The sequence below is a fragment of the Culex pipiens genome, chromosome 3 (genome assembly GCF_016801865.2).
Source record: "Culex pipiens pallens isolate TS chromosome 3, TS_CPP_V2, whole genome shotgun sequence".
Lineage (NCBI taxonomy): Eukaryota > Metazoa > Arthropoda > Insecta > Diptera > Culicidae > Culex > Culex pipiens.
Window position 1 is genome coordinate 39,896,198 of NC_068939.1, and position 16,971 is coordinate 39,913,168.

General features: G+C 33.5%; 2 protein-coding genes across 8 annotated transcripts in view; one reads left to right on the forward strand and one right to left on the reverse strand.

The window, feature by feature from the left end:
- The window catches only part of LOC120431374 (ataxin-2 homolog), a 42,488-nt gene extending 26,398 nt beyond the window's left edge, over positions 1–16,090 (reverse strand). For both annotated transcript variants that reach the window (XM_052709685.1, XM_052709684.1), the window contains exon 1: positions 11,590–16,090. In XM_052709685.1, the coding sequence (XP_052565645.1) occupies positions 11,590–11,595 (6 nt within the window). In that variant the 5' untranslated portion in view covers positions 11,596–16,090. The remainder of the gene's footprint in view (positions 1–11,589) is intronic.
- The window catches only part of LOC120429132 (high affinity cAMP-specific and IBMX-insensitive 3',5'-cyclic phosphodiesterase 8), a 315,218-nt gene that overhangs the window by 179,511 nt on the left and 118,736 nt on the right, over positions 1–16,971 (forward strand). The window lies entirely within an intron of this gene.

Genomic DNA, 16,971 nt, shown 5'->3' on the forward strand with positions numbered 1-16,971 from the left:
TTTTATGAAATTTTTTTTTCGGAACTTTGAGTAACCCATTAAATCGGGGGTCCAATTTTACACAAAAGTCCCTTTGACACTCAATTTCTATCTCTTCACGGATTAGAGCCCTTTTGAAATGTTAGTCTTGATTTAAAAAAATGAAAATATTGTTTTCGAAAAGATCGGAAAATTTCACGAATGTTTCACATTTTTACATTGAAAATTAGACCATTAGTTGCTGAAATATCCACATTGGAAAATGGTGGATTGTTTGGGTGAGACTTAGAAAACATCAATTTCCCTGTTTTCAAATCTTTGCATGACAATATATCAGCAACTAAGGGTCGTATCAACAAAGTTTAAAGAAGCAAAAGAAAGAGAATTTTCTCAGCTTTTCAAAAATATTTTTTTCAAATATAAGCAAACATGGACACTAATTTAAAAAAAATGAATAACTGCGATTATTTTCAAAAAAAAAAACACTAAAGTACTGTTTGATTGCAAATGGAAAAATGAAGATGAAAAATTTTTGCGACCAATATTTTGATTTTTTGATAAAACCAGTTTTGATTAAAAATTCATAACTCGCATTTTATGTCCCCTAAAACATATCAGAAAAAAAAATAAAATACTGGTTTTTTTCCAAACAAAGTGAAATTTAAGAAATTTTGTTTTACCGTGTCGATTTTTTTTTACCAAATCGATCAAAAAATTCCTTCAAAAGATACAGATTTTTGAATTTTCAAAAAAGTTTCAGCATGATTAAAAAATACAAAAAAATATCGAATGACCGAAATCTTAGAGAATTGCTCATCCCGGGCAAACGGTAATAACAAAATTAATAATATTTCAATAACAAATCCTGTTAAAATAACAAAAAGTATTATTATTTTATCCTGAAGTTCAACTTCAAGAAGAAAAAATAATAACAGTTTCTGATAAAATAACAAAATTTGGTATTGAAGTGAAATTATATTGAAAATGTTCCATAACACAATCTGTTATTATTTTTTCTTTTCTTAAATATGTTTAGATCTTTGGGATAATTTTGTCTAATTTCGTCGGGGTCATTATTTTGGCCATGAAATGGGGTCCTTAAGCTAAAATTATTCTAAAAAATGTTGAAATTTTGGAAGTTGATTTTTTTAATTATTTGATATACCCCCCTAGAGGACTTAACTAAAATTGGCTAGAACTATGGGAATATTTTGACCAATTTTGTCGGGATCATTATTTTAGCCATGAAAAGCGGTCCTTAAGCTAAAATTATTCTAAAAAGTTGAAATTTTGGAAGTTGATTTTTTTAATTATTTGATATACCCCCTAAAGGACTTTGTTTAAAATGGTCAGAACTATGGGATAATTTTGACCAATTTCGTCAGGGTCATTATTTTGGCCATGAAATGGGGTCCTTAAGCTAAAATTATTCTAAAAAAATGAAATTTTGGATGTTGATTTTTTTTAAATTTTGTTATATTCCCTAACGGAATTGATTTATTTATTGAGAATTTTTGAAGTGTGAATAACAAAAACTGTTTTTATTTTCACAGAGCCAGAAAGTCGGAGCTGACGTTGAAGTTCGAGCTGGAGTGAGACCTCGGAGACTGCATCGGATTCAGCAAATTTTCAGCAACTTTTACTTGGAGTCGGAATCTGTGAAGTCGGGTATTTTTGGAGAGCTGAAGTCGTCGTTGACGTCATATCCTGCATCCAGAGTCAGAGTTATCTTCAAAGTATGGATTCAAAGTTTCTTGGAGGTACCCGACACTGCAGCCCTGACTAGCACAGAGGAGTTATGGCAACTGCAGGTTTATTTGCAAATTACAAATAAACCAAAACAATAACTTTTTTTGTTATGGAGACATACCAGTTCAATAACATTTTTTGTTATTATGCTGCTCCACCTCTCCGCACAAAATAACAAATCTTGTTATTCCTTCATGATTTCTTCTGTGTTATTGGTTTGTTATTGCAATAACAACATAATAACAGTTTAAGTTATTCTTCGAACAAATCTTTTTTATTGATTTTTGTTATTTTAACAACTAATCCGTTCATCCCAATAACATATTTCGATCTTCTCACAATATCAAAAACTGACCTTCCCAAGTTATTTCCGTCTGCTCGGGATTTGGCTTATTCTAACATCCTGTTTCATTACCTTTTCTTTTCTAGTTTTTTTTGTCATGTTTAAATTTTTAGCTTGTTTTTCACAGTTTCTTCTATAGAATGAAATACCATTATTGGAGTGGGTTGCAGAGGGTTCAGCCTTTTTGTCTCACTTGAATTTTTTTTTTTTTAAATGTCCAAAATTAAAGGAATAACAATAAAAATCTACTGCATTTTAAATTTCTTACCGCATTTTGGTAAGTCCACATTTTGAGCACCTTGGCTACGGTTTACATCTTTGCACCGCGGGAAAGTTCGGCAATAAACAAAAGTTTTATTTGCGCTTTTACCCAGCAGCCAGCAACCGTTGGTTGGGTCGGTTTGTTTTATTTGATGTGTACTTAATTTTTTTTTTGTTGGTGTGCGTTACTCTGCCCTGTCAGCATTGAATTTACTACGGGCAACAATTTGTTTTGGCTTTATTTTTGTTTGGAGAAGTTTAGGAGGGTAGAAATATGGGATCGTTTGAATGTTAATTCGAACGTTAATTTCGGCGTTTACAATTGCTTGAAAATGGGTGGTTTTAGTAATTGAAACTCGTTGTCGAATGGTTTGATGAATGGTGGAAATTTTCGATGCAAAACAAAACAATCGCTCGCGATAATCTTCCCGCTGCGATCTGGGAAAAGCGGTTCCCCTTCTGTTAAGGTAAATGTAATCAAACTGCTTCATCTCCACATCTTACGAGATAATTCATGCAAACTTTGTGTGTAACTTTTTGCCATCCAGCCCCGCAAACATTGCATAAATCAAAGTCCATTGATGCGTAAAATGCATAAATTTTCCGCCTTTTCCATCACTCTTCACACTCTGACTCGATGTCGATGTGCCAAAGACGGTGGTGTTATTAAAGCTCTGTGACTCTCCTGCCATTAACTGCTGATGGGATGACGTTAAGCCACTGCACTGCTTGCCACTTCCAGCTTGAGCTGGGCTAAACTCTGCGAGCAGCAGTGGCTTATCGTCATCCCTGGTCATTAGTTACCGCAAGAGCACTGGAGGTTGTGCACTGAAAACTAAAAGGTTTTTGAAACATGTTGGATCAAAATTTACGAAATAAATGATGGATTGAAATCAACAGAAGTACGATTTAAATTGGTCAAATTTGTCAAATATTTAAAATTTCACTCTGTGTTTCAGCCCAACCAACTTCACCCGAGAGTGCCCACTTCATGGGTTCGATCGAATTTATCTGACTGGGTTAGGCAAACAGACCCACAGACAGTACAGTGGTGGCTTCTGGGTCGGTTCGTCGTCGTCGTCGAGCTGTAATTACCACCGAAGCCACAATTGCCACTGCCGGTATCTCGAAACCTTCTCCAGCTTGCTGGGGCTTCGCCAACGGTTTTGAGCTGAATTGCTGATACTGGGCCAAAACCGCGCCAAACCGAACCTCGTGTACACCGGAGTTCGGATTGATTATGTTAATGTGGCTCTTCTTCAGCAGTGCTGCTCAAATTTGGATGGCAACACTGTTGGAGGCTTTTAATTGCTGCTCGAAGCCTTAATATTGGCAACCGAGCTGTGTTTCGTTGATTGAGTTGAAGTGGTGGTGTCTATTGACATACAGACCGACAGAGATGGTGGCGAAATTGGAATTGTTTTGAGAGTGATAATTGCGCGAGGTTCCAAAAGGGGCAACGCATTTTGGACTCAAAGTCGATTGCGAAGGTTTCTAATGGAAATCAAATTTTGAGGTTCACTTGCTCAACTCTTCGCTATTGTGGTCCTGCTCAATATGTACTTGTGTTACATTACAATTTTATTGGCAGAATGAATATGTAATGAATATTGATTTGAAACTTTTATGTTAGACCACTTTATCAAAAAGCGAAAAAGTAAATAAAGACCACCAGACCAATTTAGGTAATATAGATGTTTATGAAAGTTTCATGCTAAATATTTTTTATACTTTTGTAGTTAAACTTACCAATAGACGGCAGCAACTTTTCCCGCCATCCTTTGGCATGCTCATAAACGGCACTAAAATTCCCTTTTGAAACTTTTTCATCGCTCATTTTCGACCTCAACCAGACACAATAAAGTGCACACCTTTAAAGCACTCTCTTTCTCTCTCCCGAAAACCACACGCGATGCACTGCAGAAACAAAGAGCAAGCTCAACTCTCGAGTCTTAAAGCACACAAAACAACAACACCAACGAAAAAATTTCTGCTCTCTTCCTGGAATCTGGTCCCTCCGCTGCTGCACCGTAGTTTCTGTGAGATATATTATGTGAAAAAACGAAAAGAAGTTGGCACAATAAACCAAAAACCGGTCAACCACTACCAGGTTTGGGTTGGTGGTGTTGGTGAAATCGATGACGACAGCAGCATACCCGACGGGCGACGGGCATGCAAAAACCAAAACAAAAACAAACTTCACTTTCGTTTGGAGGTTTCGCCCTGTGGGGATAGCCCCGGTTGGGGTGCCCCATTCAGGGAAAGGCAGCTCGCCTTCTCGATGGTGAGAGGGATGTCGACTTTAAAAAAAAATGCACAAAAATCCCCGTTATAATAAGTCATAACTAGGCTTAGTGATTTTTCACGCTCGGAAATAGCAAATTTCACGGGGACCTCAATTTCAAATCACCAAATTTCACGCAAATTTCGCGGAACGTAAAAATGTTAAAATTACTCTCAAAATCTTATATTTAAAATACAGCAACTACTTGTTATGCTTCATTATAAATAATTCTTCAATAAACAAAAAAAAATCTCACTAAATTTGAATGTAACACACAGTGTTGCAAATGAGTGATAAAAAAGCTATCAATAGATTATCTCTGCACCAAAAATATCCAAGAGTACAGCGGCCGTCACTATAGCTTGTGAGATCTCTTCTTGTGTCTCGTGATTCCCAGCGATGTCATTCTCTCTCTATCACTCTTCCCCTTTTCCTAGACTATGCGCTCTCATCGCTGAGTCTCTCAATCTCTCCAAAAACTGCAATGAGAGAACACGTGTACGAGATTGCGATTAGGATCCGACCACGCATGACGTCCCGTCAAACTGCGTTTGCAAAATTGGTTTTGTGGCGGCTTTTGTGGTTAAACGCTTTTGCGGTAGGATGATCGTGGAAGCGGGAATGAGAGAGAAAAGGAAAATGTCAATCGCGAGTGGGTAACAGGCTTGCCACACGTACAGATATTTTTGGCACAAACCAAACACTCAATCAAGTATAACTTTAAAGAAAAAATTTTTCATCAAAAACTAAACAAGTAAAAAGATGCAAAAAATGTTTATCTTTTTAGTGCAGTTTACAAAAACTACTCAAGTGTATTTTAACTGTTAAAATAATTAGTTTGAGTGTTTGGTCTGTGCCAAAAATATCTGTACATGTGGCAACGCTGGTGGGTAAACACGAAAACGTGTTCGGCTATGTTCGGCGCTGAGAGTTTCAATGAAGAGAGAAGAGCAGTTGTATTTGAGGCATGAATATTCAGGCGGGATAATTGTAGTTGCTGAGAACTGATATTTTGATATTTTAACAACCCTGGTAACACATAAACAAATCTTCAAATTTTCAAAAAAAAACAATCTACTTGGTTTATGGATGGGCTCTATTTATATTTTGAAACAAAATTTATTGAACTGCTTTTTTAATATTCGACTAATAAAGCTAATTCGTTGATTTGCTTCTGTTTAAGATTACATTTTATTGAATTTCATATCAAAGCCAGATTCAACAATCTTGTTCAGCCAAAATTAGTAAAATAGTTTTATTTTCTGCAAAAATTAGCTCATTCAAAATATTTTTAAAGGTTTTTATTAAAAATTTAAAACTAAATTTAAAATCAAACAGCAAAAATGATTAAATTGGTTGCGAAATCGAAATTTTTATACAAAAAAATACAGGCTTAACTTTTACGGGAATCATCAATCCAAAAAATCAAATAAACAGGACTCAGAAAAATATTTAATATTTTTAAAAGGTGATTTCAAAGATATAAAATACTCTTTATTTTATTTTGAATCAAACAAAGCTAAATTCTTTTAATTTCTTTCAAAACTACACCTTTCAAAAAATTGTAGTATTTTTTTACTACAGCGAATAAAAATATTACTAAATAAAGTTAGTTTCTAAAAAAAACTGAAAAATCCGAACAATTCTTCAAATGGTTCATATCATGCTTTTTAATTTAAAACTAATCAAATTGACTCAAATAGTCTTTATGATTAAAATATTTATTATAATGTTATATGAAAAAAAAAAACGATTTGACAAAATAATAAATTACAAGAATTTCAAATCGCCAAAATTCACTAACCCTATATATGTATTATTAATTGAACAATAGTTCTTAAGATTATTTTATTTTTATTCTTATTTGAGTTTGATAAAATATTTTGAGAAAAATTGTTGTAGTTTCTCACAAACATAAAATTTCACGGGATTTCGCGGAAAAAGACAAATTTCGCGGATTTCACGCTGTCCGCGAAATCGTGAAATTTCACTAACCCTAGTCATAACGTATAGCATTATTTTGTTTATTACGCAGAACGTATAGCAGTATTTTGTTTACTTTGAAATTTGCTAATATAATAACATTTCTAGAGCTTAAAGGATCTTTAAAAAAAACTCTAGATTTCAATTTAAAGGAAAAAATAGGTTTAGAGAATGCAATCAATTTTTAGTGGATCATTATCTCAAAACACTAAATTTCACAGAAAGTTAAAAAATTTGAAAAAAAAACCTAAAAATCATAATTTGAAATGCAGAAAGTACTGTTTTCCCTCCCCAACTACTCATTATTATCATCCATTTTCAACGTGATATCGAAAAAAACTTTTTTGAATATCTTTTATAACGTAAAATTACAAAATTGTTGAAACAAATGATTTACTAATCAGAGTTTTTTTTAGAGAATATGTTAACTGTTCTATTTTAAACAAGACATTATCTTCCGAATAGAACTCAAGCAAGGATCCAAAGTAGAGGGTGACGATTCTCGAGATTTTCAATTTCCCGGGAATCAAGAGTGGAATTTGGCCATTTCCCAGGAACTCCCGGGACCTGGGAGTTTTTTGACTTTTCCAATAGTGCTAAAATTTAATGAAATGAAAATTAATAAATTTGTTTTTGTTTTCTTAATAAATTCAGTTACAATTGATTCACACTAATTCTATGAAACGTTAATTTAAGCAGCCTCATAATTTTAAGGAACTATAGGAAACCTTTTAATTTTGTTCTGAAATACAAAATCGTCTCCTGAGCCTTTTAAGCATAAGCATAAGCATAAGCATAGGTGAAATCGTCTCCTGAGCCTTTTAAGACTCAAAATTGTAGTTTAAAATATTTACGAATCTTAATTCGCACTGAGTGATTTTTCAAAAGTTGCACAAAGTTGTTATTAGATTTTAGTAAAAAAAATAACTAATACAACTAATATATAATTTCCCAGTATCGGGAATTTTGTAATATGATAAAAACAAATTGAACTGTTTTATTTTGTAATTTTTAGTTCAACTGTAAAATTTCATTGAAGAAATATTTAGAGTTATCAGGAAAATTCATATGTTCACAAAAAAACTAGATTATGAGGATTGCTATGCTCAAGAGAAGATTATGGAATTGAACTTAACTTGAAAAATCTTTTCCCTCTTAGAAATAATAAAAAAATATTTGAAAATAAATCATTTGATTTCAAGTCCAGGGTGTAACTGGAAAATATTTTTAAAGGTAAATTTTGGGGTCCAAATTTTTCTCAATTCTAGGGTTTGGAATTTCTATTTTTGGCGCAAAGTTTAATCATAACTTTGCAACTATTTCAGCAAAAGACTTTCTACAGGTTGCATTTTATAGAAAATTGTCCAAGGAATTCGATAAAAAAATAAAATGTTAACTCATAAATTAAACGTTTTAAGTATTAAAATTCAGTTTTGAGCATTTCTTTGTAGTTATATTTTTTTATTTTATCACCATCGTCTTCCCCGGACAATTTTACATAATAATCAATGTAAACCTCAAACTTAATTGAGCTATTGGCTAGATACAGCGATTTTCCTGAGAAAAGTTTGATTTTGCGCAGCACTCGGAAGTACATTGTGTACTTTTCAACAAAAAGGGATGAATCCCGCATAGTTCAGTTTTTATATGTGAGAAACTTATTCCGGATTTTAACACTCTACAACCCAACCCCGCCTTGAGACGGGCTTCGATTTGAAAAATCGACAAAAATTCATTTTTCAACCAATTTTGGATCTTTAAAATGCATTTGAAAGAAAAACTCTTAAAATTTTAGAAAATATATGGGTTGGATGTTTTACTTGTTTTTTGTGACTTGTGACTTGTGACTGTGACCAATGTTTAAAAAATGTCATTTTTAGGGGTTAACTTTGGCTGTGTTTTAAACTAACATTTCCTATATTTCAAGCAAAAAGAAGTATGCAATAATTTTTCTAGTGCCCCAGACTATGCCTCTACGCATTTTTAAACAATTCAAATGATAATGGTGCCATTTTATAGCAGAAAATGTGAAAAACAAGCAAAAAATTTAAAAGTGACTGTAAAAACATGAATAAATTAGATAGTCAAAATGTAATGATTGGAGGTGGTAGAATAGGCCAAATACTACCAAAAACAAACATAAACTAAACAAGATAAATGCAAATTAAAAAACTAAAAATTAAAAAAGAAAAACATAAAACATGTCAAGTAAAGTTTTTCGTAGAACAAAAGTCGCTCAAATTGACCTTCTGAAGACGGGAAAAATAAAAATTTTCGAAAAAAAAATTTGGGCAGTAGAGGGTTAATTCATAGGACAGAGTGCTGCGCAAAATAAAACTTTCTTTAGTAAAATCGCTGTTTCTCGCCAATAGTTCATTTTAGTTTGAGGTTTACATTGATTATTATGTAAAATTGTCCGGGGAAGATGATGGTGATAAAATAAAAAAAAATATGAGGAATTGGTCAAAACTGAATTTTAATACTTAAAACGTATAATATTAGGGGGCATTTTAAAGGTTAAAATTTTATTTTTGTCGAAATCCTTGGACAATTATCTATAAAATGCAACCTGTAGAAAGTCTTTTGCTCAAATATTTGCAAAGTAATGATTAAAAGATTTTTTTTCAGAAAATCGTCGAAAAAAGGGGGTTGCCAAAAATAGAGGGATGGTCCAATCAGCACCAAACTTGGAATTTCTGTTAACTATCGATAAATGAACTTTCCCTCCAAGTTTGGTCCAAATCAGTGAGTATTCGAGTCCAAAAGTGTACCCAGTTGACGCTTTATTTTGTTTAAAAAATTTCTTCTATCATGTTCACACTCGTATCAATTATGCATTTTAAAGTTTATTGAATTCAAAATCATAACAAAATACATCTTTAGTTTTTTAAAATGCCTAATATTATGAGAGTTTACTTCAACACATTTCTTTCTCTTTTCATGTCAAAACATATATTATTTTAAATTTTCGTAAATGTTTATCAATGTTCAACAAAATAGTATTTTATATTATTATTTTTTATTTTGTATACTATTTCTTCATTATCCCGGTTTCAGGTTGAAATTTGAAAAACTTTAAGTTTATGTGTGATATGTTGTTTTTTTGTATACTGAAAACACTTTTTGTGGCAAGGTTTTTATAATTAAATTTATTGTGCATAAAGCAAAATTCAATCTAATTGAGATAATGGAAATAATCATTTAGCAGCTAATTTATTTTTAAATTCTCATTATTAGAACTATAGGAAAAATAAATTTGAAAAATGTGACAATTAAGATTTTTTTTTTTTAATATCAACGATTACAGATGAAACTCATATTAATTCATATAATACACAATAAAAAATCACGGTTACATTACATCTGGAAATTTCAGTTTGATGTTAGAAACAATGTGTAATTTTACCTCAAAAATTTTGTAAATTTACCACTTTATTGTGGCCATTACACATTCAAGCTTAATTGAGGTAAAATAAAATCATAAATTATACATTCAACAATCAAACTTTGCACCTCCCAAACTAACGCATTATTAAATAAAAAACCTTCTGAATTTACACCCGTCAAAAATGTGTATTTTATAGAAAAATACATTCCGTCAACTGGTATTCTTACAATTGTTTCAATACAAATTGGTTCAATAATATGAATCCAAAAGATCAATCCAAACTAAACGATACCTTTGAAAAATCATACACATTTTTTTTAGACAAATAAAAAAAATGATGTTCTGAGGAATGATGTTGATTCACACATTATTAGAGGCTATGTTACATGTCTGGAGTTTTTTTTTTTTTACTAAATTCACCGTTCAAAACAAAAAATATTGAAAAATGATACTTTTCGATACTAGTGTTGAAAAGTTCAACTTTTCAGCACCCATTGCAGTGCTGAAAAGGAGAACTTTTGAGCACTGGTATTGAAAAGTATAAATTTCCTTTCTGTTAATTTTGGTAGGGAAAAGCAGGTTTTTTTGTTTCTTCAAAAGGGCAGGATAAAATGACTGTAATTATTACAAAAATACAGTCTATACATATTTTTTATTATGTCAATGCAAATATTTTTCAAAGTGTTTCCCTCGGCTCTAGACGGAGTCGAGGAAGGAGGGAAAAATACGAAAACAAAAATATTAGCGAAAATAAACTTTTTGCGATACTAAACATCGATTTTTTTTTATATTTTTAAATAAACCCAAACATGCTAAAAATGATTTGAAACACAGGGGAATGCTTTTAAATTTGATTTCAGCGCATTGAACTAAAATTTCCATTTATATTTTGTGGTTTATGGAAAAAAATATTTCGTTTTCCTCTAATTTTTCAGGCCCCTTCAAACATCATTTTTTTCACTTAGGAGATTTTTATCTTGTCTGTGTGATTAGTTTTGTATTTGCTTTTTTGTAGGTTTTTTTTTTAAGTTTTGTTCACGTATTAATTTCAAAACGATTTTTTCAATAAATGTTCAACTGTTGACCTTAATCAAACGTTTACAATTTTGTTTTTAAATTGTTTGTCTATGAAGTAACGAGAAATTGTATTCAAAATCGACAGATTTTTTTTTCTTTGATTTTGAAAAAATATCAAAGTTACTTTGCTGGAAAATTTCAAATTTCTTATTCTCTCAATTCCACAAGTCATCTCGCAATGCATCTTCATCAATTAAATTTGCATTTCTCACTAATGCTTTAATAAGGCCGGCAGAACCATCATTTGCCAAACTGTACTGCTGTTACTTAACAAACGCTATTACCCTGCTCTCTCATTAAGGTCACTTCCAAGATGCACCTCCAATTACCACTTGCCCCATACTCGAAACTTCTTACTCAAGCCCAACCTTGCCGGTCGATTCGCAAATCGAGCACCGAGTCCGAAAATTTCCATTTCAACAACTCTGTTTGCCCAATCGCACGCAAAACAAAAAACAAAACACATTTCTCAAAAGCCGGTTTCGAACTCCACGATGCGAGATGAAAGGGAAAACGCAACCTTACCTTCATTTTTACGATTTTCTCCAAACGGTTGACGGTCGCCGAAGCCCGTCGTCGCCGTCGTCCGGACTCTCTCGGTCGAAGAACAACACAAATGGCGAGTTGGAACAGCAAAAAAATGGGTTGGGGTTTATCCTTGAGGGTGCGCGATAACTTCTTCTTTTTTTTTTTGGTTGCGATTTTGAGGTTAGGTAATTCACTTTCAACTTTTTGCTGGGCGGACTTTCACTGCACTTCTTAAGGACTACCGACTTTTTGGCGTAATCTTGAGGTAAGGGGTTTCACACGGATTTGGTCACTTGAGCACACTCAACACTGTGGGATCTCACGACTTCACGATCGACATCTCGCGGGCCAGGTCGGAGCACACCTCGCCAGTTCTGGACCTTAACTGAAGGGCACGGATGCTACCGAACCTCGGACCACCTCCGCCAGCATCCATTTTTTCCACACACAGACACTTTTGGGAAGAACGCGCGGACACACAGACAGAACGTTTTGAAGAAGATCGAGCATACGAGCATAGATGAAGGTACTATGATATCAGTGCATAGTAATCTATTTCTACGTTGTTCAAAAGAATCACCTTTTTTGGGTTCCTTCTTCTTCTTTGATTTGGGTTCTTTTTTCTCTTCCCAAAAATCACATAAATGGACCAAACTCTTTTCCTCTGTGTTGTATTCTTTGACGTTCCTTCAATATCCCATCACGCAACAAAGCCAACCTGCAGTCAACCGGCACTATCCCTTCTTCACCGAATCAGGATCACCGGTTCTTCTTCTTCAGCGCCCTTGGAAACCCTTCAGGTCCAGCCAGAACGCAGGTAGACGAGTCCTTTTTCCATCCTTCAGCAATCTCTCACGCGTTCAAAACGAATCCCAAGAATCGTTTCAAGTCAAGATCACCTCCCGCGCAATCTCGCACCAAAAAAAAGGAAAACAAACAACCAAAATTTCCAAAAAGATCAACTTCACAACTCGCACATCTCGGTGGCCACGGCCAGACTGATCGCTTGGTGTGCGGCCAAATTTCCAAGATCTCGCAAAGGCAAACCCCCAAAGCAACCCCCACAGACCACGCGGAGAGATCTATGGCGCTCTTTCTCCGCGCCGCAAAATTTCTCCCAGAGCGTGAGAGAAAGTCCCCGCAGCTGAGCGCTGAGCTGCTGCCGATCTTCGCGGCGGTTGAAAGTGAGTCTTGGGTTGACCCCGTGGCTTGGGAACCTGACTGCTGCTCCGACGGAGAATCGTTGCGAAAGGGTCGTCCAAGAGTTCAAGACGACGGCAGTGCGGGCTCGTGGGGCAAATGTTTGGAATGTTGAGATAGGTCATCGCTTGGGTTGCCGGCTGCTGGGTTAGGGTTTTGGACTGGATTTGATGAAGGTTTGGACCGGTGGCCACCGGAAATGTCAGAGTTAATTGGAAGAGTGGGGCTTCCTGCTTTTGTTGGATTAAAGAGGGATGAGTCAGGTTTGAAGGGTGAGGTTTGGTTTCCATTTTTTTTTTCGGGGTTGAATTTGGTAACTCAATCTGGGAAGCACTTTGGGATGGGTTTTGTTCAAATGACAGACATGACTTGTAAATTTTTAATTCTGAAATGAAAAAGCACAAGCCATGAGCGTTAGTGTACCTGTTTATATACAACCTTGAGATATAAGATTATATTTGACAATTTGGATATCATTTATGTTTGTCTAAACTTAAATTCAGCTAAAATGTTGAAACCAACTAAATTAATAAACATTTTCTTCTCCTTTCAGGTAAGTCGCCAAATCATGAATTCTGAACCAAAATGATGAGATGAGTATTATTTTTGCAAAAAATAAACTTAATACATAAGGTATGTAACTATTCTTTTTTTCACTGAAATTTGGTTAATGCTATTAACCGGCTGTATAGTACACAGAAAATTTAAAGAAACCAGATTGCACCCAAAATATGATAGTATTTTTTTAAAAAAGAAGTTGAGCGTGATATCTTTTGAAAAAAATCAACACTGGGGCCACTCGAGAACTCAAACTAACTAGTGAAACAATAATCAGCTCGATCCTAATGTTTAAATAAAATTTGATCATTTGTTGGATGAATTTATACTGAAAATACTAATCAATTCAAGAGATCCTTTCAAGTTTTATGTAACAAAATTTCTGCTATTTTTTAAGGTTTCCCTCGAATCCACAGCATCTTTCATGCAAATTAATAGTTTAATGCATGGAGTTAACCTAAATTGAGAAATTTTTTTAAGAGTACCAACGTTGATAATTGGGTTCTTTTGCGAATGTTTTAACTATTAAATTTAAAAGTGAATCAATATTTAGAAAATGTGATTGAAATTTTAATACAAAATTAAAAATGAATTTTCCATAACAATTTTTAACAATGTTGGACTTTTTTTTAATATGAAATAATCTGAAATCATTTTTTTTTGATAATAATATATATTTTATTGCTATTAATTTTCCAAATATTATGAAAAACATAACATACATAGAATTTAACATATTAAAACGCAATTAAAATAGTTTGATTTTTTGAAATTTAAATTATATTCTAAATAATATCATGACTACAGGGCCCCTATATCAAAAAATCTGTGAAGTACTTTTCGACTTCAAATTCAATTTCAATTTAAAAAAAATGTTTTTGCATGGAATTTTGATTTTCTCCAAAAATCAAAATTTTTCAAAAAATCATAAGGCTGGTACAAATCTTTTTTTTTATTTTAATTCTAAGTTGGACCGCAAAATCGGGGGGCAAAAATTTTTTTTTCCAAAAACTTCAATATTTTTATGAAAATTCAAGTGTAATTAGTTAAAATCAATTTAAAATGAAATCCCCTGCGTTTAGAATCATTTTTAGCATGTTTGGGTTGATTTAAAAATCTTTTGAATTTTTGAAAATTTTCGATGTCTACTATCGCTAAAATTTTTGTTTTCGTCAAATTTTAAATTTTTGATAACTTTTATTGCAAAACAACTGAGCTAGTGTAAAATACATTTTAAAACACTTTTTCCATGCAAATGTTGAAACTATGGCATGTTTTTTTAATATTAATATTTTTTTATTTTTTTGCCCCCCCCCCCCCTCGACTCCGGCCAGAGCCGAGGGATAAAAACTTTTAAAAATATTTGCATCGGCCTAACATGACGACAGATTTTTTGACCTTACTTCACTATGGCTCAAAAGGTGCGGGTTTTTGTCTCCTTCAACATATAAAAAATCTCAAAAATAAAAAAAAATGTGAAATAAAATTGAGTTTCTGTGAAAAAAAAAGTTAATTTGAAAGTCGACCAATTTGTTTTCCGTGTGTGTGTGTGTGTGGTCCAATCCAATACCCGCTAACCGGTAGCGAAATTATGGGAAAGTATAGTTTGTATCAGACTTTGTATATGCCGAATGCTGATACAGCTTATCTCAGTCCCGGGTATTAGGTGGTGATAGCCCTCACGCTGCTTCCAACGACCCATTTCAGAATGACAGAGCTCCTTGCGGTCCAATTCCGAGGTCGCTGGGCATTGTTCGGCCCCGCCTAAACATAGAAGCAAGCATCTGAAGGAAACTCGATCTATATTTAGACTTCCAATCCCCTCAGGCAAATCAGGGATCAGCGCGTATTTAATAATATAAGAAGAAGAGATAACATGTTTCAACACTACGGATCAATTCACTGCTAGAGTGTAAACCTTCTGATGGCCGACTGCTTAGCGTTCCAGACCACCACCAATCCAAAGGTGTGAGTTCGAATCCCACCTGATTCATTTTAGTTTTTATTCATATTCAAATTCCTGATTCCAAATTTCAAAGGTACCGACCGGGATTTGATCCCTGAACCTTCTGCTTGGGAGACAGAAGCCGTAACCATTAAGCCACGGAGCCGGTTGAATGGGACGTGGTTCTCTGTATGGCTTTTTGCGAGATGAGAGCAGAGGACAACAATCATCTCAACGTTTCCACTTTACCCGGGCTAACGACCGGCAGTTCCAGTTCACGATGATTTCCCTTCATATGTTAAAAACCACTTATGATTTTGGCACATATTCCGTTTGTCAACGTTTCCTGTCATTACTGGCGGGAAAAATCTACGTGGAATCAGCTGTGCAGACCTCATGTGTGAAGTCGACCAATTTGTTTTCCGTGTACCTATTTTTTCTCAATAGTCCTCAACAATACCTACAACTTTGCCCAAGACACCAAATTGATCAGAAAATTCACTCAAAAGTCACAGATGTTTGAATACGTATCTTTTTTGTATGGACAGCAGTCAAATTTGTATGGGTGAACCAATGACATAAAATAGCTTCTCTGATCATAGGGAAGACCCCAACAAAGTTTGAGCCAAATAAAAAAAAATACAAAAAATAAAAATCGTCGAAATCGGCTGATTTCGTAGAGAATTGCTCAGGAAATGTTTTCAAAATCGACAACATTGTTTCCGAAATCGAGAAAAATGTTGTCGATTTTGGAAACATTTTAAATTACAAAATATTGAGTTACCAGATTTGCCTACAGGATTTATATCTGTGTAAAGATCGGTGAATTTGGTTTAAAAAAATCTTTTTACACAAAAACGTCTTCTTTAAATCGCTATGAACTTGTCAGGGTTATCTCGGATCGTTTTGGGGTCTTCGACAATGTTATCATACTATTTTACTTATGAATTTCACACTTAACCATTTCCGATACTTATTCAATATTACGCCCTTTTAAAAAGTCTAGGTTTAAAAATTTTTAAGATATTTTTTTCGAAAAGATCGGAAAATTTTACGAATGTTTCATATTTTAACATTGTACATCGGATCATTAGTTGCTGAGATATCAACATTAGAAAACGGTGGGTTGTTTGGGTGGGACTCAGAAAACATCAATTTTCATGTTGTTAAACCTTTGCATGGCAATATCTCAGCAACTGAGGGTCGTATCAACAAAGTTCAAAAAAGCAAAATATAGAGAATTTTCTCAGCTTTTCAATATTTTTTTCAAAAGTGGGCAAACATGTGCACTAATCAAAAAAATGAAAAACTGCGACTATTTTCAAAAAAGTTACTTAAAAATGGCCTAAACTTAAAAACGGTGCACATTATCAAAATTTCACTGAAATACTTTTTGATTACAAATTTGATTTTACATCGAAAAATTAAGTTGAAAAATTTTTGCGACAAATTTTTCGATTTTTTGAAAAAATCAGTATTGATTAAAAAATTCATAACTCAGTCAATGATTTTTTGCACAACCTGAAAATTTCAGAAAAGTTGGCATTTGATGTTCTCTAAAACATATCGAAAAATGAAAAAAAAAATAAAAATAGTGTCTTTTTGCAAATCAAGTTTAAGTGACAAAAAGTTAAGTAAAAAATCATCAAAAAAAAATTACAATGTATAATTTTTTT